This window comes from Podarcis filfolensis (genome assembly GCF_964270895.1).
Source record: "Podarcis filfolensis genome assembly, chromosome: 16".
Classification (NCBI taxonomy): Eukaryota; Metazoa; Chordata; class Lepidosauria; order Squamata; family Lacertidae; genus Podarcis; species Podarcis filfolensis.
In genome coordinates, this window is record NC_139620.1 from 4370459 (window position 1) to 4393024 (window position 22566).

At 49.8% G+C, this 22566-nt stretch overlaps 1 protein-coding gene across 2 annotated transcripts in view; it reads right to left on the reverse strand.

Annotated features, from left to right (window-relative positions):
• The window catches only part of LOC310751644 (unconventional myosin-Ie-like), a 51481-nt gene that overhangs the window by 10153 nt on the left and 18762 nt on the right, over positions 1-22566 (reverse strand). For both annotated transcript variants that reach the window (XM_083591032.1, XM_083591033.1), the window contains exons 5-22: positions 22474-22561; positions 18613-18702; positions 16369-16500; positions 15183-15317; positions 14101-14233; positions 13546-13742; positions 12870-12950; positions 12253-12339; positions 11701-11787; positions 9689-9856; positions 8073-8158; positions 7658-7739; positions 7249-7355; positions 5190-5288; positions 4752-4896; positions 3865-3979; positions 2941-3110; positions 1021-1166 (exon numbers count right to left, since the gene is read on the reverse strand). In XM_083591032.1, the coding sequence (XP_083447158.1) occupies positions 1021-1166; positions 2941-3110; positions 3865-3979; positions 4752-4896; positions 5190-5288; positions 7249-7355; positions 7658-7739; positions 8073-8158; positions 9689-9856; positions 11701-11787; positions 12253-12339; positions 12870-12950; positions 13546-13742; positions 14101-14233; positions 15183-15317; positions 16369-16500; positions 18613-18702; positions 22474-22561 (2148 nt within the window). The remainder of the gene's footprint in view (positions 1-1020; positions 1167-2940; positions 3111-3864; positions 3980-4751; positions 4897-5189; positions 5289-7248; positions 7356-7657; positions 7740-8072; positions 8159-9688; positions 9857-11700; positions 11788-12252; positions 12340-12869; positions 12951-13545; positions 13743-14100; positions 14234-15182; positions 15318-16368; positions 16501-18612; positions 18703-22473; positions 22562-22566) is intronic.

Consider the following 22566-nt stretch of genomic DNA (forward strand, 5'->3'; position numbering starts at 1 on the left):
GAGGTAGACTGCCACTGGACTGGAGGTTCCATCATAACATCAGAAGAGCCCTGTAGCTAGACCACCTAGTCCAGGAATCCTGTCCTCTTAGGGGTCAGGTCTGCAAGCAGGACGCAAACTCAGCCGCACTCTCCCTACTTGCGATTCCCACCAACTGATATCCAGCAAATTGCCTCCGACTCTGGAACTGTATTATTCTTATTTCACTTTCTTACCCACCTCTTACCATCATGTCCCAGGGCGGGTTACACTCATTCTTAACTATTAACATTAAGAAACGGTTGGGAACAAATTAGCCTCAAGAATATCATCAACATCAAGGGCGCATTCAGGCCAGAGTCATCACGTTTAAAGCACGACGGAGCCACTTTAAACCGTCATGGCTTCCCCCCAAAGGATTCTGGGAGCTGTTGTTTATCAAGGGCGCCTCATGGAGCTACAATTCCTGGAGTCCCCCAGGAAGAGGGATTGGTTGTTGAACCACTCTGGGAATTGTAGCTCTGTGAGGAGAATAGGGGGGCGTCTCCTAATAATTCTTTTTTTAATACACATTTTTATTAATTTTTTAACATATCATTTCCAACAGTCATTTAACATAATTTCTTATCTTAACAATATTTTAGACTTCTGTCAACAACCTCTGAAGATTTTCCGTTCTTTATCACTTGTTCTGCATTTCTTAATTTCTCTATTACTTTTAATTATCATTAACTAATAATTCTCTTCATAGTCTCTCCTAGCAATTCTCATCACCTTTAAACTACATCTTTAAACTACAGGAGCCTTTGGGGGAAGCCACGACTGTTGGTTGGCGCATCACAGCTCTTTAGATATGTGGTGTGAATGTGGCCAGAAACACACTCAATCAATGTGCCCATGTGTCCATTCATTCCAGTGGGTCTACTCTGAGTAAGTCTAGCATAAGCTGGAATCCTTGGGGCGCAAAACAAGTGACTGGGGAGGATTTTGAGGGCCAGGCAGAGATGCTTGGAGGGCCAGCCCGTTGTCATTGTCACTCACCTCAGGGACACCGACTGGACCCGCTCCACCTCGATCTGCCTCTTCAGGACCTCCCTGATGGCTCCTTTATCTGGGCCCTGCTTCACCTTCTCGCGGCCGATCAAGTAGAGGAATTTGGGGGTCAGGATCAGGTCCCGCTTCACTGTCTGCAGGGAAATTACGAAAAGGGGGTCGTAAGAACATCCAGCCCGGTTCTCACATCAGTAGAAAGAAGACAGTCACAGAACCAAGAAATTACACAAAACAAATGAAATACTGTGAAAATCCCTGAAACGAGAAGTATTCGACTAGAAATATTATCTTATAGAAATAAACTAAATAATAAAAATCAAGGAAAAAATTAGAAAAACCTAGAATTGTACAAAGCCTTAACGGGATGCCAGCTACAAACCTCGTTTCACTGAACTATTCAGTTTCCTCAGAAGGAAATAGAAAAATCATAAATATTAAATAACCAAAATTCAAAAAAGGGGGTTAAAACTCCCAAAAATTCTGAAGTATTATAATCCTAGCTCAACCTAGGTGAAGCTTTGCTATTTTTCTATTTCCTTCTGAGGAAACTGAATAGTTCAGTGAAAAGAGGTTTGTGGTTTTTCTAATTTTTTCCTTAAACTTTTTGATTTTTATTATTTGGTTTATTTCTGTAAGATAATATTTCCAGTCGGTTCTCACATCGGCCAAACGTCCCTAAGAGTTTTGGAACGTAGATAGACTGCCACTGGGCCTGGAGGTTCTGTAAGAAATTAAGAAGGGCTGGCTAGATCAGAGCAGTGGCCCACCTAGTCCAGCCTCCTGTTCTCGCAGAGGCCAGCCAGGTGCGTCAGTGGGAACCCAGCAAGCAGGACCTGAGTTCCAGAGCAACTTCCCCCACCTGCGGATTCAAGGAAGTGATGTTGTGAACAGGTGTGTGTCAACTTGAATTTTCCCTGTGGTTTATTACTGTAGATCATGGTATGAGGGAAAGTGAAATATATGACACCAATATATACTAAACACCTGAGTGGTTGCTATCAAGATAATGGCGGGATAACAGGAGGCAGGCAAGGATAGCCAATCTTGTCATTGTTCGCTAGAACCACATTTAATTATTTGCTTGTGTTTTATCCTCTATTTTATTCAGTGAACCGGCCTTGGGTCTCTTGATAAAGGGGAGTATACAAATTTAATCAATCAATCAATCAATCAATCAATTTCAGCTGGTGTTTTAATTAAGCAAAATGGGCAAATTGGGAAGGAAGCCGGAAACTCTGGGACAACATTCAACAGAACGATAAAACTATTGGAATGATAGGGAATTGCTCATCTCAAATTCTAAAGAGTAAAATTCATGTTAAATTGCTGTTTTAGGGTGTTTTTTTTAAAGTATGGAGTGGATTAATCCATTTTGCATTACTTTCTATGGGAAAGCGTGCCTTGGTTTTGGAACGGTTTGGTTTTGGAACGGAATTCCGGAACGGATTAAGTTTGAAAACCAAGATACCACTGTATGTATTCTGTGACTTCTATTTCAACCAATAAACCAAGCTTTCTGCATTACTTTGTGTATGAACCTCTTGCGGATGTAAGGATAAAGGGTAAACACATATTCATAAACAGATGCACATCATAACTCTAGCAGAGGATCCCATACTTCTTTGTAGGGTGTGCATGAGGGCTGGACTCGCATGTGGGTTCAGGCACATGCTTGCAACAATATTCAGCAGCATTTATTGCCTCCGACAGGGAGGCAGAGCCCAGGCAACAGGGCAGGACTCAGAAAGAAAGACGGGGCTATCAATAATAATCATAATAATATTTTATTTATATCCCGCTCTCCCCAGCCGAAGCCGGGCTCAGAGCAGCTAACAACAGTAAAATGTTGCAGAAAATGCATGCAGAAAGATGGCCACAAAAAAGGACTCTCGCAGTGTCCCGGCTCACCTTGAAGCGCCGGTCATACTTGACAACCGTGTCAGCAAAATCCACGCGCTCTCGCCGGCCCACAAAGCGCCGCAGCTCAGGGTGGGTCTCCAAGCCGATGTAGTCGCCCACAAAATTGCGGTTGATGCTGTTCCGGCGACGCTCTTTCTTGTTCAGAACGATGTTGGATGCTTTGCAAGACACAAGCGAGAAAGAAGCTAGGCCCAGCTGCAGCCAGGCACTCTGTGCGGGCTCAGAGACACTTTTCCAGCAGTCACACAACCCAGTGGCTAAGCCCTGCTGTTATGTACTAAGCTTGGATCCTAGAACCATAGGCAAGTAGGATCCTAGAATGCAACAACTGACTGGCTTGCAGGAAAAGACCAATCAGGCTCCAGGAGGGAAGCAGAATCAGCCAATCAGATGGGACTCATTGTGCAAATAATGTATATAAAAGCCTGAGGTTTGGGGGGCAATTAAATCACTGTTTTACAAGCTGCAATAAAGAGCATGAAATCACTACAGGACTCCGAGTCTATTTCACCTTAGGCGCACTTTTGGGGCACTGCGCTACCCAGCATTCAAACTGCAGAGAGAAATCGCTACGAACCCTTGTGCCACATCACCTGATTTTGGACAAATATGGGCCCCCATAGAATCATGGAACTGCAGAGTGGGAAGGGACCACTTGAGTCATCTAGTCCAACCCCCTGGAATGCAGGAGTCTTTTGCCCAACACGGGGCTCAAACCCAGGACCCTGAGATCAACAAATCTCATGCTCTACTAGCTGAGCTAAAATAATGGTCAAGGGTGCTGTCACAAAAGCCTTCTCTGCCCCCTCCTCCGTAATTCAAGTGCTGGTGTCACTGGCCCCACCCACAAGGGTGGGATGTTTGTGGAGCAATGAGGGATTTCCCACCCCCCAAAAGTCCAGCTCAGCTCACCTTCCTCTCTCATCTGAATGTACTTCCGGACGGCCACGTGTTTCCGCCACGCCTGTTGGATGACGCGGGCGTAGCCGTCGTAACGGCGCTCGCGCATCTCCTCCAGGAGGAAAAGCTGGAGAAGGAGGGAAGGGGAGAAGAGAGGGAGATCAATCGGGGCGGCATTGCCAGGGACAGGAAGGAGTCAGCAGACTCCAGAAGGAGCTGCCACTTTCTTGCCTCCCATAGGGATCCTTCGCAGAATTGCAGAGTTGGAAAAATGAAAATGAAATGAGCTCCAGTCTGGAACAGGCAGGGACCAATTTAACGTTTTAGACTTGAGGGCGTGAGAATGTTTGGAAGCTGGAACTTACGACCCATCTCAGCTTCCCACTGGGGTGTTTGGTCAGCCACTGGGAGAACAGGGGGCTGGAGGAGCTAGACTTTGGCCTCATCAAGTGACAAGGCTGCTCTTATATTAAGGTTGAAAGGAGGGAAGGATGAAAAGGGAGGGAGGGAGGGAAGGAAGGAAGGAGAGGAAGGGAGGGAGGGAGGGAGGGAGGAAGGAAGGAGAGGAAGGGAGGGAGGGAGGGAGGGAGGGAGGGAGGGAGGGAGGAAGGAAGGAAGGAAGGAAGGAAGGAGAGGAAAGAGGGAAGGAAGGAAGGGGAAAAGGGAGGGAGGAAGGGAAGGAAGGAAGGAAAGGGAGGTAGGAAAGGGAGGGAGGGAGGAAGGGAAGGAAGGAAGGAAGGAAGGAAGGAAGGAAGGAAGGAAGGAAGGAAGGAAAGGGAGGGAGGAAAGGGAGGGAGGGAGGGAGAGAGGGAGGGAGGGAGGAAAGAAGGAACTTGAGCACAGCCATCTTCCTCCCTGACTTCCCCCTCGGAGCCTCTGCTCCTCCCTCCTGCCCTCACCGACTCTGGAGCTTTGATGAAGACCTTCGTCCGCCCCAGCTGAAACTGGTCCAGGTCCATGTTGACAGATTTCATCAGGTGCACCACGCCCTGTTTCTCGTCCCCACGCCACAGTGGCCATGTCTCTGGGGTCAGAATGGCGTACCTGGGAGGGAGAGAGAGAGAGAATGTGCCTACGGGGGTTTGTACATGTGAAAGTGGGGAGGATGGAAACAGGTTCTGGGAACGGTCCGGCCCTTTCTGACCGGCGCCTCCTTCCCTTCGGCTGCTTCTGCATAGTCCAAGGCTTCGTCCCCATCAATAGGGGAAGCTTTCCCCGATGGTCCATAAAGACCGAGTTTCCGTCAAAAGGCGCAGGAGCAGAGTAGGATGGGCGGGCTTTTCCTCTGGTCAGTTGGCAACCCCAGAAAGGACACAGCGCAGCACACAAAGCCTCACCTATGGAGGAACTTGTGAAAGACCCTTCGGTAGGCGTAGCCGGCTCGGCGCACCCGGATATTCTCCCGCAGGCCCAAATATTCCACCTGGTGCTTCACCCTGGGGGAAGGAGCAGAAATTGAGGGCCACAAGAACAACGGAAGCAGCCTCTTATCGTCCTTCCCACAGAGAACACAATAACTTTGGATTTGCTATAGTTAATTGTTAATTGTTCGGCATTACAATAAACAGTGAGAGATCTTAGAAGTTTTCTGAGGCCTACATAGAAGAAGGAAATTAGAACTGCTTAATCCACATATAAGAGAACTGGGAGGGGTGTACCAGCCAATTTAGGGGGGTGGGCATTTTCTTTCTCCATATTTCCTACTAAGGAGTTAATATAGAAGTTGAATAAAGTAGGTGCAAGGATGCAACCTTGTTTAACACTATGGTAGGCTTGGATTTCCTTGGATAAGTGGCTCTGTCGGTCACACCTAACCCGGACCCGAGTGTTTTCGTATAAACTGCGGATGAGGCACAGTAGACATCTATGTTTGAAGCGCTTTAGTTTTTTGGATCAAATGGGAGGTAGGGAGAAGGGGGGGGGAGAGACTGCCTGACCTTCTGGCAACAGCTGTTCAAAGATAGACTGCGCCTGGACACAGAAGTTCCATTGAGCCGTTCGTTACAACTGATTGGGTTATGTCACAAAGAAGAAAGTGGGGTTCCCCTCCCAATTTATGGGAGAGAGAGCAGAAGAGGCAAAAAGCCCCTTGGCTGGATCTGAGTGAAGATCTGTCTTGTCCAGGACCTTGTTTCATGGGCAACAGGGAATTAAGAAGCTCTCCTTTGTCACTACTGTCTGTGACATTCAGGGGTATAGTGCTCTTGGACATGGAGGTTCTTTTAAAAGCTATTATATTGAATAAGCTTCTCATCATCCTCAAACTGAGCACAGAGGGGTATTTGAGAGAGTGGTGTGGGCACCCACCCAATTGCTTCTCTTCCCCCCCCCCGGACTTAGCCCCCACCCACAGAGAGATGCCACACTCCTGTCCTTTGCTACTCCAAAAGATCTGGGTCAAGGAATTTGCCTCGGAAAGACCATAGAGGGGAGAGAGAAAGCGGGACAGAGTGCCCCTTCCCCCCACTTCCTCCTTCCATTCCGTGAAATTTTCACATGACGAATCCAGCCTCATCCCCTCCCAACAAGGGAGCAATGAGTGTGTGTTGTGTAGGGAGCAAAGGGGGCTTTGTGGCTCCCAGGAAACACCCACCGGCACCACGTTGGTGACTCCTGCCATGTTGAAATGTGTTCATTTGACTCATTTTAACCCCAGTTAGAAGTTTATAGGGGATTTAAAACAGAATACCAGGGCACCTTCTCAATATACCTGAAGGAGCGTCTCCACCCCCATCGGTCTGCCGGGACACTGAGGTCCAGCTCCGAGGGCCTTCTGGCGGTTCCCTCCTTGTGAGAAGTGAGGTCACAGGGAACCAGGCAGAGGGCCTTCTCGGTGGTGGCACCCGCCCTGTGGAACGCCCTCCCATCAGATGTCAAAGAGATAAACAACTATCTGACCTTTAGAAGACATCTGAAGGCAGCCCTGTTTAGGAAAGTTTTTAATGTTTGATGTTTTATCACTTTATTATTATTATTATTAATATTCTGTTGGGAGCCGCCAAGAGTGGCTGGGGAAACCCAGCCAGATGGGTGGGGTATAAATAATAAATTATTATTACTTATCAGTGTAGGGGGATTAAATATCCCTTTTATCATACCACTGTCCTTGTTATTATGGCAGTTTAAGCAGGGAACTGTGAACCTAAGCAGCTCTGCAGATGTTGGTGAGCCACAAGTCCCATCATCATCCCTGAACAGCCTGGAATCCCAAGACTCCTCAAAATTAATTAAATCCCCTTTAAAAACCATCCTTGCCTGCAGCTACACTGGTTATTCTTCATGTGTCATTTTGGAGGGGCCGTACTGTCTCCCCTCATTCCCCCTCTTCATCTCTAGAACCGGAACTGATTTGAAGACCCCACCCCATCAGCCCCATGTGCCCCACAGCTGCCCCACCTGCTCTCCTCCCAGTCGCGGGGTCTCTTGGTCTCGTTCGGCTTGATGCATCTGATGTACTGCGGCGTGCATTTCATCAACGTGCCCACCAGGTCGTTGGCTTGTCTCTTTAATTTTTTCCCAGGAGGGGAGGAGGTGGGAAAAAAAGAAAATGTTTTGCTCTGTTTAATTCCTTTTTTTTTTTTTTTTTGGAGTCACAGCACAAAAGGAAAAGGGATGGGGAGGAGGGAGGAAAAAACAAGCAAGCTCGCAAATGATTTTCTCAGGGACAGGTTCCCTTTCCTGCTGCAGTTTGACGTAGCAGCTGCTGCACAACTGCATTTCTTAAAGCAGAGAATCCTAGCCCTTATGGATATACAAACACGCACACACTTTCCTTGTCTCTGCATGCGCTGTCAAGCCACACTACCTTGATCTTGCTGCCAGCTGTGGTGGGACGCCCTTTCTTCTCTGCGTTGAGGTTTTCAGGAAAGAGATCTCGGATGAATGGGCTTTGGACAACAAGGAAAAAAACATTAAGGACCTTCATTTTCCTTGTAGGAAACGGCTCACATGGCTCCAGGGCACCATAGAAAGGTCTTCGCTTTTGTTCCACTTTCAAACACAGCTTAAATCTTCCCATTTTACAGATGGGGAAGACTGAGGATCACCCAGGAGACATTTAACTCAGCTGGGATTCAAACCTGCAGCTTCCTGGTGTGAAACGCCATCCTAAAGGGACATGCTAGCAGGGCGGAGATGAGTTCCAGGAAGGAATTTTTGTTGCAAGGGGGCTGGAGGTTTGCTTTCGAGGGGCACCTTTCTCCCCACCCTGCCCCACTCACATCTCACTGCTCTGCATCAGCTCAATGAGGTCTGTAAAGAGCACATCGCGGTTCCGTTCGCAAAAGCCGTTCACGTCGTACGAGACCTGTAGCACGCGGGAAGAAAGAGGCTCAGGTTGCTGGACTTTGTAGTTACATGCAGATTCCTGGGGGGGGGGTCCCCTGCCCGCCCTCCACAATGCTGAACTGAACCAGACGGACCAAGGATCTGACTCAGGAGGCGGCAGCTTCCCATTCTCCTGATTTATCCAGAACCATGAGGACCAGGAACTTGCTATACTTTTAGCAGAAGGGCAGACAAAACTCAGTGGTTAGTGCAGCTGCTTGTCATGCAGAAGGTCCCAGTTTCAACCCCTGACAGCATCTCCAGACAGGGCCAGGAGAGACTCCCTGCTTGTTGCCCAAGTCACTGGCAGTGACAGCACCAATGGCCTGCCTTTCCCTTTCTTTAAATTTTCCGAAATTTGTGATTCAGTATACCTGTGGGTCAAGGGATGCGGGTGGCGCTGTGGGTTAAACCACAGAGCCTAGGACTTGCCGATCGGAAGGTCGGCGGTTCGAATCCCCGCCACGGGGTGAGCTCCCGTTGCTCGGTCCCTGCTCCTGCCAACCTAGCAGTTCGAAAGCACGTCAAAGTGCAAGTAGATAAGTAGATACCGCTCCAGCGGGAAGGTAAACGGCATTTCTGTGCGCTGCTCTGGTTCACCAGAAGCGGCTTAGTCACGCTTGCCACATGACCCGGAAGCTGTATGTCGCCTCCCTCGGCCAATAAAGCGAGATGAGCGCCACAACCCCAGAGTCGTCCACAGGGTGTTTAAAGGCTACCCACAGGTGTAAAGGTAAAAGGACCATTAGGTCCAGTCGTGGCTGACTCTGGGGTTGCTTCGCTCATCTCGCTTTACGCTGAGGGAGCCAGCGTACAGCTTCCGGGTCATGTGGCCAGCATGACTAAGCTGTGAGGGAACCGCCAGAAGGCCCTCAGAGCTGGACCTCAGGGTCCGGGCAGAACGATGGAGGTGGAGACGCTCCTTCAGGTCTACTGGACTGAGGCCATTTAGGGCTTTAAAGGTCAGCACCAACACTTTGAATTGTGCTCGGAAACATCCTGGGAGCCAATGTAGATCTTTCAAGACCGGTGTTATGTGGTCTCGGTGGCCGCTCCCAGTCCCCAGTCTAGCTGCCGCATTCTGGATTAGTTGCAGTTTCCAAGTCACCTTCAAAGGTAGCCCCACGTAGAGCGCATTGCAGTAGTCCAAGCGGGAGATAACCAGAGCATGCACCACTCTGGCGAGACAGTCTGTGGGCAGGGAGGGTCTCATCCTGCGTATCAGATAGAGCTGATAGACAGCTGCCCTGGACACAGAATTAACCTCCATGGACAATTGTGAGTCCAGAATGACTCCCAGGCTGCGCACCTGGTCCTTCAGGGGCACAGTTACCCCATCCAGGACCAGGGAGTCCTCTACACCTGCCTGCCCCCTGTCCCCCCAAAACAGTACTTCTGTCTTGTCAGGATTCAACCTCAATTCAAAAAAGATGCACAGCTCTGTGGATGAGGGAGGAGGGAGACCCACCCACTGCTTCTCTCTCAGATTCCCCTCCTGGGGGGCACTCACCTTCCCGGCATAATGGTGGATGATGAAGCCCTGGTTCCAACTGTTGAAGTGGGGGTGGGTCCCCAGAGCCGTCTGGAGCTTCTGCAAGAGGGTGTGATCGGCCCCCTCACCCTTGGCGTGCATCGTGGCGCAGACGTCATCCAGGATGCTCATCAGCCCCGGAGGATTCTGGGAGTGGGCGCAGCAATTGGGGGGGGGGTAAAGAGGAGGGAACGAGAAAATAAACAAATAAGAGGAGGCTAGGAGCTGAATTAATTGGGATGGGAGATTGTTTTCGTTTGTGCATATATGCATATTAGATATATCATTATTATTGAACAATTATTAACGATTAGTATAATTATATCATAATATAACATAATATTGATATCATCAGTAGTATTAATATCTTCTTGCTGCATTTGTATTTCCCCTTCCCCATCCAAAAAAGAGCTCAAGGTGCCGAGTGCGAATTTCTCCCTCTTCATTTTATCCTCACAACAACCCTGCGAGGGAGGGCAACCGACCCAAAGTCCCCTCAGTGGGGCCTCACGTGGCTGATATCCAATGAAGCCGAACGTTGGGAGATTTGGGACAAATAAAAGAAAGGACTTTAATAATAATAATAATAATAAATTTTATTTATACCCCGCCCTCCCCAGCCAAGACGGGGCTCAGGGCAGCTAACACCAAATATAAAAACAATTGATTAGAATACAGCTTAAAAAACAAAATTAATTTTTTTAAAAAAATAATTTTTATTAACTGGCCAATCACATCAAATTAAATCACATCACATAAATTCCAAATTACAAAGCCAAATTTTTAAAAAACAAAATTAAAACACAACATTAAAACATTAAAATGCAGCCTCATTTCAGTGGAACTCAATCAAACACCTCTGGTGTTTTCTTCCCTATTTCCCCCCCCCCCGAGTAAACTTGCGCCCCCAAAAGAATCTCTATAACAGGAGGCACTCTGCACCCTTGCCCAGCGACAACTCCCAGGGTTCCTTGAGGGGAGAGGCGACAGTTCAGGCAGGTATGAACCCCGGGACGCAGGAGGTGGCGAGGCTCCTCCTTCAACTTTTAATAAATAATAATAATAAAGTTTTATTTATATCCTGCCCTTACCAGCCGAAGCCGGGCTCAGAGCGGCTAACAACAGTAAAAGTAACACAGTTTACATAAAATCACAAACAATTAATTGAAATACATTCTAAAATCAATTCAGAATCAAATCAATTCATAATCAAATTCATGGCAACCATTGGGCCAGAGTTCTGTGAAGATTGCCAAAGGAGAGAGGGAGTCAGACTGTGCCTTGGCCAAAGGCCAGGCGGAACAGCTCCGTCTTGCAGGCCCTGCGGAAAGATGTACAGTCCCGCAGGGCCCTAGTCTCTTGGGACAGAGCGTTCCACCAGATCGGGGCCACGGCCAAAAAAGCTCTGGCTCTGGTTGAGGCCAACCTAACCTCTCTGTGGCCTGGGACCTTCAGGATGTTTTTATTTGAAGACTGTAAGTTCCTCTGTGGGACATACCAGGAGAGGTGGTCCCGTAGGTACGAGGGTCCTAAGCCGTATAGGGCTTTAAAGGTTAAAACCAGCACCTTAAACCTGACCCTGTACTCCACCGGGAGCCAGTGCAGCTGGTATAGCACCGGGTGAATGTGATCCCGCAGCGAGGACCCCATAAGGAGTCTCGCTGCGGCATTCTGCACCCGCTGGAGTTTCTGGGTCAGTCTCAAGGGCAGCCCCACGTAGAGCAAGTTACAATAATCCAGTCTGGAGGTGACCGTCACGTGGATCACAGTGGCCGGATCAGGGCGAGAGAGGTAAGGAGCCAACTGATTAGCTTGGCGGAGATGAAAAAATGCCGCCTTTGTTATAGCTACAATCTGCGCCTCCATGGAAAGGGAGGTGTCAAAGATTACACCCAAACTCCTAACGGATGTTGCTGGCACTAATTGTGCCCGCGCAAGAGATGGGAGTTGCCCCCCCATCCCAATATCGTCCCAATGTTTTCCCCACTCACCACTTTGTTCTCAATGAGGTCGCACACGACTTTGTTGTTGAAGTAGTCAATGGCGTTCCAGCGGATGCCCTCCTGGACGTATTCCTCCTGTGGGTCGGAAGAGAGGGATTGTGGGACAATTGGCTGGACGAGGAGCTAAACTTGCACAACAGACACACACACTTTCTCTATCCATCCATCAGCACTAAACTGCTCCTGGGACCGTATGCAAATGACTTCACGGACACTGGCCAATAGGTACTATCTACAGTAGGGATGGCCCTCCAGATGCTGCCGAACTACAACTCCCATCATCCCCACACTGGCTGGGACTGAGGGGAGGTGGAGGCCGACAACATCTGTCAATGATCGCCGTAATGTGGACATTCCTTGTAGGGCATATAACAGTCATCTGGAAATGAGTGGCTATGCAACACTGAAAAACGAAGCCACAGGACCCACTCAAAAGAACCCACAATCTATTTAAGGGGCATTGATGCAATCAATTAAGGAGATCTCTTGTCCGTTTCACTTCCTACACCGAACGAAAACACAACTGCTGGTCTCTCTCACCTGTTCGGCCTTCAGCGTCAGCTCGATGAAAATCTGCTGCAGCTTCTCGTTCACAAAGTTGATGCAAAACTGTTCGAATCCGTTTTTCTGCAGCGAGGAAGAAAGAAGGGGCTGTCAGGAAGAACTCGAGAGTCGCAGGAGGGGAAGTCGGAGATTTGGGTTGCGGCGGGGGGACAGAAATGTTGGGCATCGCTGCCCTGACCTCAGCTTCTCAACCCTCCACCAACGAGAATCAGTTGGAACAATCCCTGGGTCTCTGCGCCTGTCTCCAGCTTGTAGAAAAAATGTGCATCAATATGCATATATATTATTTAGTTATTATATTTGCTGGTTGCTTTCCTGGGGGGAAATAGGCAGCCAGGAAGGCAGAGCAGTTTCTCAAGCAGAATCCTCTGAAATTAATGGTGGGTGCAAAGCATTGTAATGTATTTTTAATCTTTGTTGGAAGCCGCCCAGAGTTGCTGGGGAAACCCAGCCAGATGGGCGGGATACAAATAAAATATTATTATTATTATTATTATTATTATTATTATTATTATTATTATTATTATTATTACTGGAGGAGGGGGTGTGCCCCACGTTTCAGGGGAATCTGCTATTTCCTTTTTTTATATTACCTGGAAGATCTCAAAGCCGTAGATATCCAGAACCCCGATGCTGTATTCCAGGCGGTCTTTCTGTATGGCCTTGTTGACAGCCTGAGAGCAAATAAGAGCAGCGCACAGAAGGGAAGAGGGAGAAGGAGGGCAAATCTCATGAAATAAGCCAAGTTTTCACAATCAAATCTAAATAACCAGGACTTAGCACGCAGGAGTCCTCTGCTTGCAGCATCAGCGACCTGCAGAGAGTTGTGTTTTGCAGTTATGGAGCAGTTACTTCTGGGTTTCGCCGCTCGCGCATGCGCAGATGGTCAAAATGACGTCGGTGCATGCGCGGAAGCAGCAAATTGTGACCTGCGCATGCGCGGACACGGGTTGCGTTTGCTTCTGGATGTGAACGGGGCTCCGGAACGGCTCCCGTTCGCATCCAGAGGCACCACTGTATGTGCTCTTAGTCTTATTTCTCAACTCAGTCTCACTCCAACGTCAATCAAATGCTAGCATAGATAGCAAACCTTTACTGTATTTTTTGAACATATGTTTTACCGCATGTTTGGACAGAAGTCAAATCGCCATAGGCTGGAGACCCAGGTGACAAATACGGTCACCGAAGTGGGTATTTGGAACAGGACCTTCTCAAAATGTCCACCCATCCACCCCGCTGCCCTTTTGGGTGCCCAGCCCCGAAACTCACGTCCACCAGGAAATCGAAGAGGCGGGCGTAGAGGGCCTTGGAGAGGGCGTCCCGGGTGAAGCTGGCCTGCTCCACGTTCAGCGTCACGTCAATCACCTCCTGCTGCCCGCCCCACTTGCTGTCCATCTTCCGACTGGTCAGCTTCTCCTTGAGGCGTTGCTGGTCGATAGCCAAGAGGTATGATGGGAAAGCCAGGACTGAGGGAGAGAGGGGACTTGGCTGCCACGGTTGTTTTCAGGCCAGATTCGCGGCACACATTTAGAGCACTGCCACCCTGCTTTAGACAGTCGCGGCTCCCCCACAAAGAACCCTGGGAACTGTAGTTTGCTAAGGGTGCTGGGGCTGCTCGTCCCCCTCAGGGAAATCTGGGAATTGTAGCTCTGTGAGGGGGAAAGCATTCTTAACAAACAACAGTTGTTGGTTTCTTTTCCTGAGGAAGTCACAAGTGTTGAAACCAGCGCCCCCTACTGTTGGACTCCCTTGCCTTCCACCCTACCGGTCCCAAGGGGAACCAGTTGCTGCTGAAACCCCTCAGCTGCCAGCCCCACAACTCACAGTCCTCGCTCTCCACCATGGCGTAATTGCCCGACTCCCGGAAAGTGATGTTGCCCAGGTGCAGGATCCCGGCCACGATCTGGAGCACCAAGGCTTGCTCTTCCGCCGAGAGGCCCACCACATCCATGGCTGTCTGGAGACGGGAGGGAGAGAAAGAGACGCCATTGCAGTGGGGTTGGGCTAGATGGCATTTAGGGTCCCCTTCCGACTCCGCAATTCTGTGAAAAGGAGTCCGTACCAAAGGGGAACCTCTAAAGAAGAAAAACGGGGACCAGGTGACTTGTCAAAATTCTGGGCTATGTGTCTCTGGTCATGTGCCAATTCCCTTTCCTTCAGGGGAATACACATGCAAATTGTTCTCCCCCCTTGAGGAAAAAATATTCTCTTGGTTGTATTTTCATTAATTTAACCGGTTTGTGCTTTGAAAAATTGTGCTCTGCATTTCCTCCATGGAGCTCAGTGTACTACTATATGCAGTGCCAGATTCACGTATAAGCTAAACAAACTATAACTTAGGGCTCCGCTCTCTTGGCCCCCCCCCCAAAAAAAAAATTAAAGGAAAAAATAACTGCCCCCACCCTGCTCTGCCCCTGGGTCTAGGTCCCCTGAAACTCTTGCCCTCTAAATGGACTGACCACAGTTTCTTGAGCGCTCAGCAGGGAAATGGCCTGGATTCTAGCTGAGTGACCTCCATTAGGACAGGAGAAAACACACAGATCATCAAACACAGCAAGCACAGAACTGGCCCCCTAATACTTATTCCATCTTGCAAGAAATCGATCCTTTAGTGTGGCAGCATCCACACTATGGAACTCCTTGCCTCTTGAAATCAGGCCTTCACTGACCTCTTTTCGGCACCGGCTAGAAACAATTTTGTTCAGGCCACTCTATCCAGACCCATGTCGACATGTGTTTTGATCTGGTTTGGAGTAGCTTTAAATAATCTTTCGGATGTTTTAAATAGTTGTTTTTAACGGATAATATTTTCTGCTTTGAAGGGCTCCCCCCCCCCCACTTTACAAACAAGAGGGCTATAAATTTTATGAAATGAGGATGATGATTTAAAAGCCTTGGTTTCATACCAATGTCTCCTGAAATTCCTGGTGGTCGTTGACGTCTTCCACTTTGTAAGCTGCCGACTGGTTGAGGTAGTAATAATAATCTGGAGTGGTGATACCCAAATTTTCTCGCTGCTCTGCGCTGGCTCCTTCTAGCAGCTGCAGTGAGGGGGGGAAGGGACAGGGAAGAGGTAATTAATAAACAAAATGAGACTTTTTCTATGCAAAACGTGTTAAGAGCTCAAGAAACCTCTCAACTCTGCAAACCCTTTACAACAACCTTATGACGTAGAATAGCACAAATGTCTTAAGAGTTCAAAAAATGATACATAATGAAATGAAAAGGATGCTTAAAATAATGTTCATTAAAAAAAAACAAAAAACAGAAGCTTTTCTCTTGGGAATTATAGGGACAGAACCACTGTATAGAAGCTCATTCATGTATGCTACTACAGCAACAAAAATGTTACTTGCCCAAAAATGGAAAGGAAGAAGTCCCGGCAAACGAAGAATGGATACAAAAACTTATGGAATATGCAGAAATGGCAAAACTTACCGGAAGAATAAGAGATCAAGCTAACAAACTTTTTATAAAAGAATGGAAATGGTTTATTGAATATTTACAGCTAAATTGTAAACCAATAACAACACTGGCAGGATTCTTGTAATAACCTGCGGTTTCATAAGAGTATATATTTAAAGTAGATGAACAAATGAACAAATTAAGTTAATTTGGATATGCAGAAGATATTAAAAATAAACTTAAGGAACAGCAGGAAGAGGGGGAAGGAAGTCAAGTTTCGAAAAGTCAAAACGATTGCAAAACCAGTGAAACGTATAAATCTGAAAAGTATAAATTTTAAAAAGAGTTCAAAAAACTCTGCAAACCTCCAGCGACATTGTAAGGTAGAACAGTGGCATTGTCCGCCTTTCCCAGCATAACTTTTCCCTTTTCTTGCGAGGAATCCTATTCGGAATAAGGGAATTTCCCTTAAAAAAAGGGAAACGTTGACAGCTATGTTTTCCAGGATAAACCACCTGAAGCCACGAAGCAGAGCTGGCAAGGGGGGTGGCTCAGGGATGACATTGAGGCCACCAAGTGCCACCACTGATGTTTGGGGATACCAGTTTTAGCTCCGAAGGACACCGAAACACACACATGTACCCCTCTGGCCTCTTCCCGTAAGATAATTCAGGCCTGATCCATCACCTGATAGTAGATATGGAAGCTCCTCTCTCCTGGGTTCTGGCTGACGACACGAGACTTCTCCAGCAGGAAGTTGGAGATCTTGCCTCCGTCGGGCTCCCCGCCCCGGCTGAACTGGATCTCAAAATACTTGCCCTAGGGGGCAAACAGGAAGGGGACTCCGTTAGAATTATGCTTCGCGAGTCCCCCCAACCCCCCAATCATTGTTGAATTGGCAAACAAAATAAATCCGGCTAAGAGGTCACCAACCTTTTTTTAGACCACCCACCCAATTGCTTCTCTTCCCCCCTGACTTAGTACCCACCCACAGAGGGATGGCACCCTCCTGTCCTTCTCTGTTCCAAAAGATCTGGGTCGAGGAATTTGCCTCGGAAAGACCATAGAGAGGAGAGAGAAAGCGGGACAGAGTGCCCCTTCCCCCCACTTCCTCCTTCCATTCCATGAAATTTTCGCAAGACGAATCCGGCCTCATCCCCTCCCAACAAGGGAGCAATGAGTGTGTGTTCTGTAGGGAGCAAAGGGGGCTTTGTGGCTCCCAGGAAACACCCACCGACACCACGTTGGTGACTCCTGCCATGTTGAAATGAGTTCATTTGACTCATTTTAACCCCAGTTAGAAGTTTGTAAGGGATTTGAAACAGAATACCAGGGCACCTTCTCAATATGCCTGAAGGAGCGTCTTCACCCCCATCATTCTGCCCGGGCACTGAGGTCCAGCAGAATGGACCTCAGCGGCTGCTGAGACCACATAACACTGGTCTTGAAAGACCTACATTGGCTCCGAGTACATTTCCGAGCACAATTCAAAGTGTTGGTGCTGACCTTTAAATCCCTAAATGGCCTCGGTCCAGTAGACCTGAAGGAGCGTCTCCACCCCCATCGTTCTACCGGGACGCTGAGGTCCAGCTCCGAGGGCCTTCTGGCGGTTCCCTCACTGCGGGCAGCCAAGTTACAGGGAACCAGGCAGAGGGCCTTCTCGGTGGTGGCACCCACCCTGTGGAACGCCCTCCCATCAGATGTCAAGGCAGTAAACAACTATCTGACTTTAATAAGACATCTGAAGGCAGCCCTGTTCAGGGAAGTTTTTAATGTTTGATGTTTATTATTAATAATATTCTGTTGGGAGCCGCCAAGAGTGGCTGGGGAAACCCAGCCAGATGGGCAGGGTATAAATAACAAATTATCATTTCTTATCAGTGTAGGGGAGATTAAGTATCCCTTTTATCACACCACTGTCCTTGTTATTATGGCAGTTTAAGCAGGGAACTCTCCAGATGTTGGTGAACAACAAGTCCCATCCTCACCCCTGACAGACTAGCTGGAGATGATGGGAGTCAGAGGCCCACGGATATTCCTTACCTCTGGGTTAAAGGGTGACCTTTTCTCTTATATGCTAATAATAATAATAATAATAATAATAATAATAATAATAATAATTTATTTTTATACCCCGCCCATCTGGCTGGGCTTCCCCAGCCACTCCGGGCGGCTTCCAACAAAATATTAAAATACAATAATGCATCAAACATTAAAAGCTTCCCTAAACAGGGCTGCCTTCAGATGTCTTCTGAATGTCAGGTAGTTGTTTATCGCTTTGACATCTGGTGGGAAGACATTCCACAGGACAGGCGCCACCACCAAGAAGGCCCTCTGCCTGGTTCCCTTTAACCTCACTTCTTGCAGGGAGGGAACCGCCAGAAGGCCCTCGGAGCTGGACCTCAGTGTCCGGGCAGAACAATGGGGGTGGAGACGCTCCTTCAGATTTTTAAATTTATAAACTGCTCACATTATAAATGATCACAAGTGGTGTAGGAAAAAAGGAGGTATAAAGCACACACAGATATTCATGCAGTTAAAATAACACCAAAAGAAGACAATCCGTCGACGACAATTTAAAATATGAGTCAGAAAAGGCATTGGGGAGTAAAAAGTTGTCAAACATGCATCTGAAAGGAGTTGATTGTTGGCAAATGTCTTTTATCTCAGATGGTGACTAACTGAAGAGGTCACAGAAATAAGACAGGACTGTGTGTAAGCCACAATTCCTTCTCATCTTACTGGGGGCCTAAAAATTCAGCTTCCCCAGAATGCCCATTTGTGTTTTGCTTTTGCGTTCCCGCTTTTGAAACGACACTGCTGAGTTTCTAGGCTTCATGGAGTCGTGTTAGCGGCCAGGAAAGCCAAACCTCCCAGTGAGAGCCTACATGTCACAAACAGATCTCCCGCCTCGACTTCGCAGACACTTACAAATCGGCTCGAGTTGTTGTTCCGAACCGTCTTGGCGTTCCCGAATGCCTCCAGGAGAGGGTTGGATTTCAGGATGATTTCCTTCACGTGCTGAGGTAGAAATGGGGTTGGGGGGGGTTGATATTAAATCTGGTACAGCTCCTTTGCTTACAATTGCCTGAGGCACGCAAGAGCCCCCTCTCAATTAACATCATAGAACCATAGACTTGGAAGGGACCCTAAGAGGCATCTAGTCCAACCCACTGAAATGCAGGAATCTCAACTAAAGCATCCATGTCAGGAGTGCGTGCAGGAGCCGGGCCCTGCGACCAAGAGGACTTTGCAGGACTGGGGCCTTCCTAAGTTTGTTCTGGAGAGGCAAGGTGCGGCCACACAGCTGAGGCCAATTGGTAACTCGCTGCACCGGGTGGCAAGAGCCGGGAAGGGATATAAGGTCAGCATTTCCCTTCGGCTCTTTGCCACAGCAACTCGTTTCCTGCCTTCCTGCGTTTGGCTTCTGCTTCCTGGTCCTCGGACCTCGGCTTCGTGACTCCCTGCTTCTGGACCCTCAGACCCTGGACTTCGTGACTCCCTGCTTCTCATCCCTCGGACCCTGGACTTCGTGACTCCCTGCTTCTCAACCCTCTGACCCTGGACTTCGTGACTCCCTGCTTCTCGACCCTCGGACCCTCGGACCTAGGACTTCGTGACTCCCTGCTTCTCGACCCTCGGACCCTGGACTTCGTGACTCCCTGCTACTCCACCCTCGGACCCTGGACTTCGTGACTCCCTGCTTCTCAACCCTCGGACCCTGGACTTCGTGACTCCCTGCTTCTCCACCCTCGGACCCTGGACTTCGTGACTCCCTGCTACTCCACCCTCGGACCCTGGACTTCGTGACTCCCTGCTTCTCAACCCTCGGACCCTGGACTTCGTGACTCCCTGCTACTCCACCCTCGGACCCTGGACTTCGTGACTCCCTGCTTCTCGACCCTCGGACCCTGGACTTCGTGACTCCCTGCTTCTCGACCCTCGGACCCTGGACTTCGTGACTCCCTGCTACTCCACCCTCGGACCCCGGACTTCGTGACTCCCTGCTTCTCCACCCTCAAACCCTGGACTTCGTGACTCCCTGCTTCTCAACCCTCGGACCCTGGACTTCGTGACTCCCTGCTACTCCACCCTCGGACCCTGGACTTCGTGACTCCCTGCTTCTCGACCCTCGGACCCTGGACTTCGTGACTCCCTGCTTCTCGACCCTCGGACCCTGGACTTCGTGACTCCCTGCTACTCCACCCTCGGACCCTGGACTTCGTGACTCCCTGCTTCTCAACCCTCGGACCCTGGACTTCGTGACTCCCTGCTTCTCCACCCTCGGACCCTGGACTTCGTGACTCCCTGCTACTCCACCCTCGGACCCTGGACTTCGTGACTCCCTGCTTCTCAACCCTCGGACCCTGGACTTCGTGACTCCCTGCTACTCCACCCTCGGACCCTGGACTTCGTGACTCCCTGCTTCTCGACCCTCGGACCCTGGACTTCGTGACTCCCTGCTTCTCAACCCTCGGACCCTGGACTTCGTGACTCCCTGCTACTCCACCCTCGGACCCTGGACTTCGTGACTCCCTGCTTCTCGACCCTCGGACCCTGGACTTCGTGACTCCCTGCTTCTCGACCCTCGGACCCTGGACTTCGTGACTCCCTGCTACTCCACCCTCGGACCCCGGACTTCGTGACTCCCTGCTTCTCCACCCTCAAACCCTGGACTTCGTGACTCCCTGCTTCTCAACCCTCGGACCCTGGACTTCGTGACTCCCTGCTACTCCACCCTCGGACCCTGGACTTCGTGACTCCCTGCTTCTCGACCCTCGGACCCTGGACTTCGTGACTCCCTGCTTCTCGACCCTCGGACCCTGGACTTCGTGACTCCCTGCTACTCCACCCTCGGACCCTGGACTTCGTGACTCCCTGCTTCTCAACCCTCGGACCCTGGACTTCGTGACTCCCTGCTTCTCCACCCTCGGACCCTGGACTTCGTGACTCCCTGCTACTCCACCCTCGGACCCTGGACTTCGTGACTCCCTGCTTCTCAACCCTCGGACCCTGGACTTCGTGACTCCCTGCTACTCCACCCTCGGACCCTGGACTTCGTGACTCCCTGCTTCTCGACCCTCGGACCCTGGACTTCGTGACTCCCTGCTTCTCGACCCTCGGACCCTGGACTTCGTGACTCCCTGCTACTCCACCCTCGGACCCCGGACTTCGTGACTCCCTGCTTCTCCACCCTCAAACCCTGGACTTCGTGACTCCCTGCTTCTCCACCCTCAAACCCTGGACTTCGTGACTCCCTGCTTCTCGACCCTCGGACCCTAGACTTCGTAACTCCCTGCTTCTCGACCCCCGGACCCTGGACTTCGTGACTCCCTGCTTCTCAACCCTCGGACCCTGGACTTCGTGACTCCTTGCTTCTCGACCCTCGGACCCTGGACTTCGTGACACCCTGCTTCTCCACCCTCAAACCCTGGACTTCGTGACTCCCTGCTGCTCCACCCTCAGACCCTGGACTTCGTGACTCCTTGCTTCTTGACCCTCGGACCCTGGACTTCGTGACTCCTTGCTTCTCGACCCTCGGACCCTGGACTTCGTGACTCCCTGCTTCTCCACCCTCAAACCCTGGACTTCGTGACTCCTTGCTTCTCGACCCTCGGACCCTGGACTTCGTGACTCCCTGCTTCTCGACCCTCGGACCCTGGACTTCGTGACTCCCTGCTTCCTGACCCTCGGACCCCTGGTTTCTGGACTCTTGTTCCTGCTCCCACCCCGCCATCTTGCCCCCGGTCCCGACGTCCTCAGCCGGGACTTCGTTCGCCCGTAGACTGGACAGTGACAATCCATGACAGATGGCCATTCAACCTTTGCTTAAAGATCTCCAATATAGGAGAGTCCACCACCTTCCGAGGGAATCTGTCCCCTTACCCTCTGAAAGTCCTTCCCAAGGTTTAATCTGATTCTTTTTCTGCTGTCACTTAAATCCAGTGGTTTGGGCCCTACGCTCTGTAGCAGCAGCAGGAGGAAACTAGCTTGCTCAATCTTCCACGTGACACGGCCCTTCAGATATTTGAAGATGGCTATCACATCTCCTCTCAGTCTCCTTTCCCCCAGGACAAACACACCCAGCTCCCTCAACCATTCCTCATAAGGCTTGGTTCCTAGATCCTTAACCATCTTGGTTGCCCTCCTCTGCACATGTTCCAGCTTGTCAACATCCTTCTTAACTTGTGGCGCCCAGAACTGGACACAGTATTCCAGGTGTGCTCTGACCAAGGCAGAATAGAGCAGAATTCCATGATTCTGTGAAACATTTTTAATATCTATCTATCCATCCACGCGGGTGGCGCTGTGGGTTAAACCACAGAGCCTAGGACTTGCCGATCAGAAGGTTGGCGGTTCGAATCCCCGCGACGGGGTGAGCTCCCGTTGCTCGGTCCCTGCTCCTGCCAACCTAGCAGTTCGAAAGCACGTCTAAGTGCAAGTAGATAAAGAGGTACCGCTCTGGCAGGAAGGTAAACGGTGTTTCCGTGCGCTGCTCTGGTTCGCCAGAAGCGGCTTAGTCATGCTGGCCACATGACCCGGAAGCTGTACGCCGGCTCCCTCGGCCAGTAAAGCGAGATGAGCACCACAACCCCAGAGTCGGTCACGACTAGACCTAATGGTCAGGGGTCCCTTTACCTTATTACTTCCCTTGATCTGGACACTAGACTTCTGTTGATACAGCCCAGAATAGCATTAGCCTTTTTTGCTGCTGCATCATGCTGCTGGCTCATGTTAAGCACCACAGTTTGGAAACAGGGGTGGGGAAATTTAGCCAATGTGGTTTAATACCTGCACTTTGGGGCCTCCACCAGACACCTTGGAGATGTAGCCCATGATGTATTTGGCTGCTACAGTCTTGCCGGCACCGCTCTCCCCACTAGA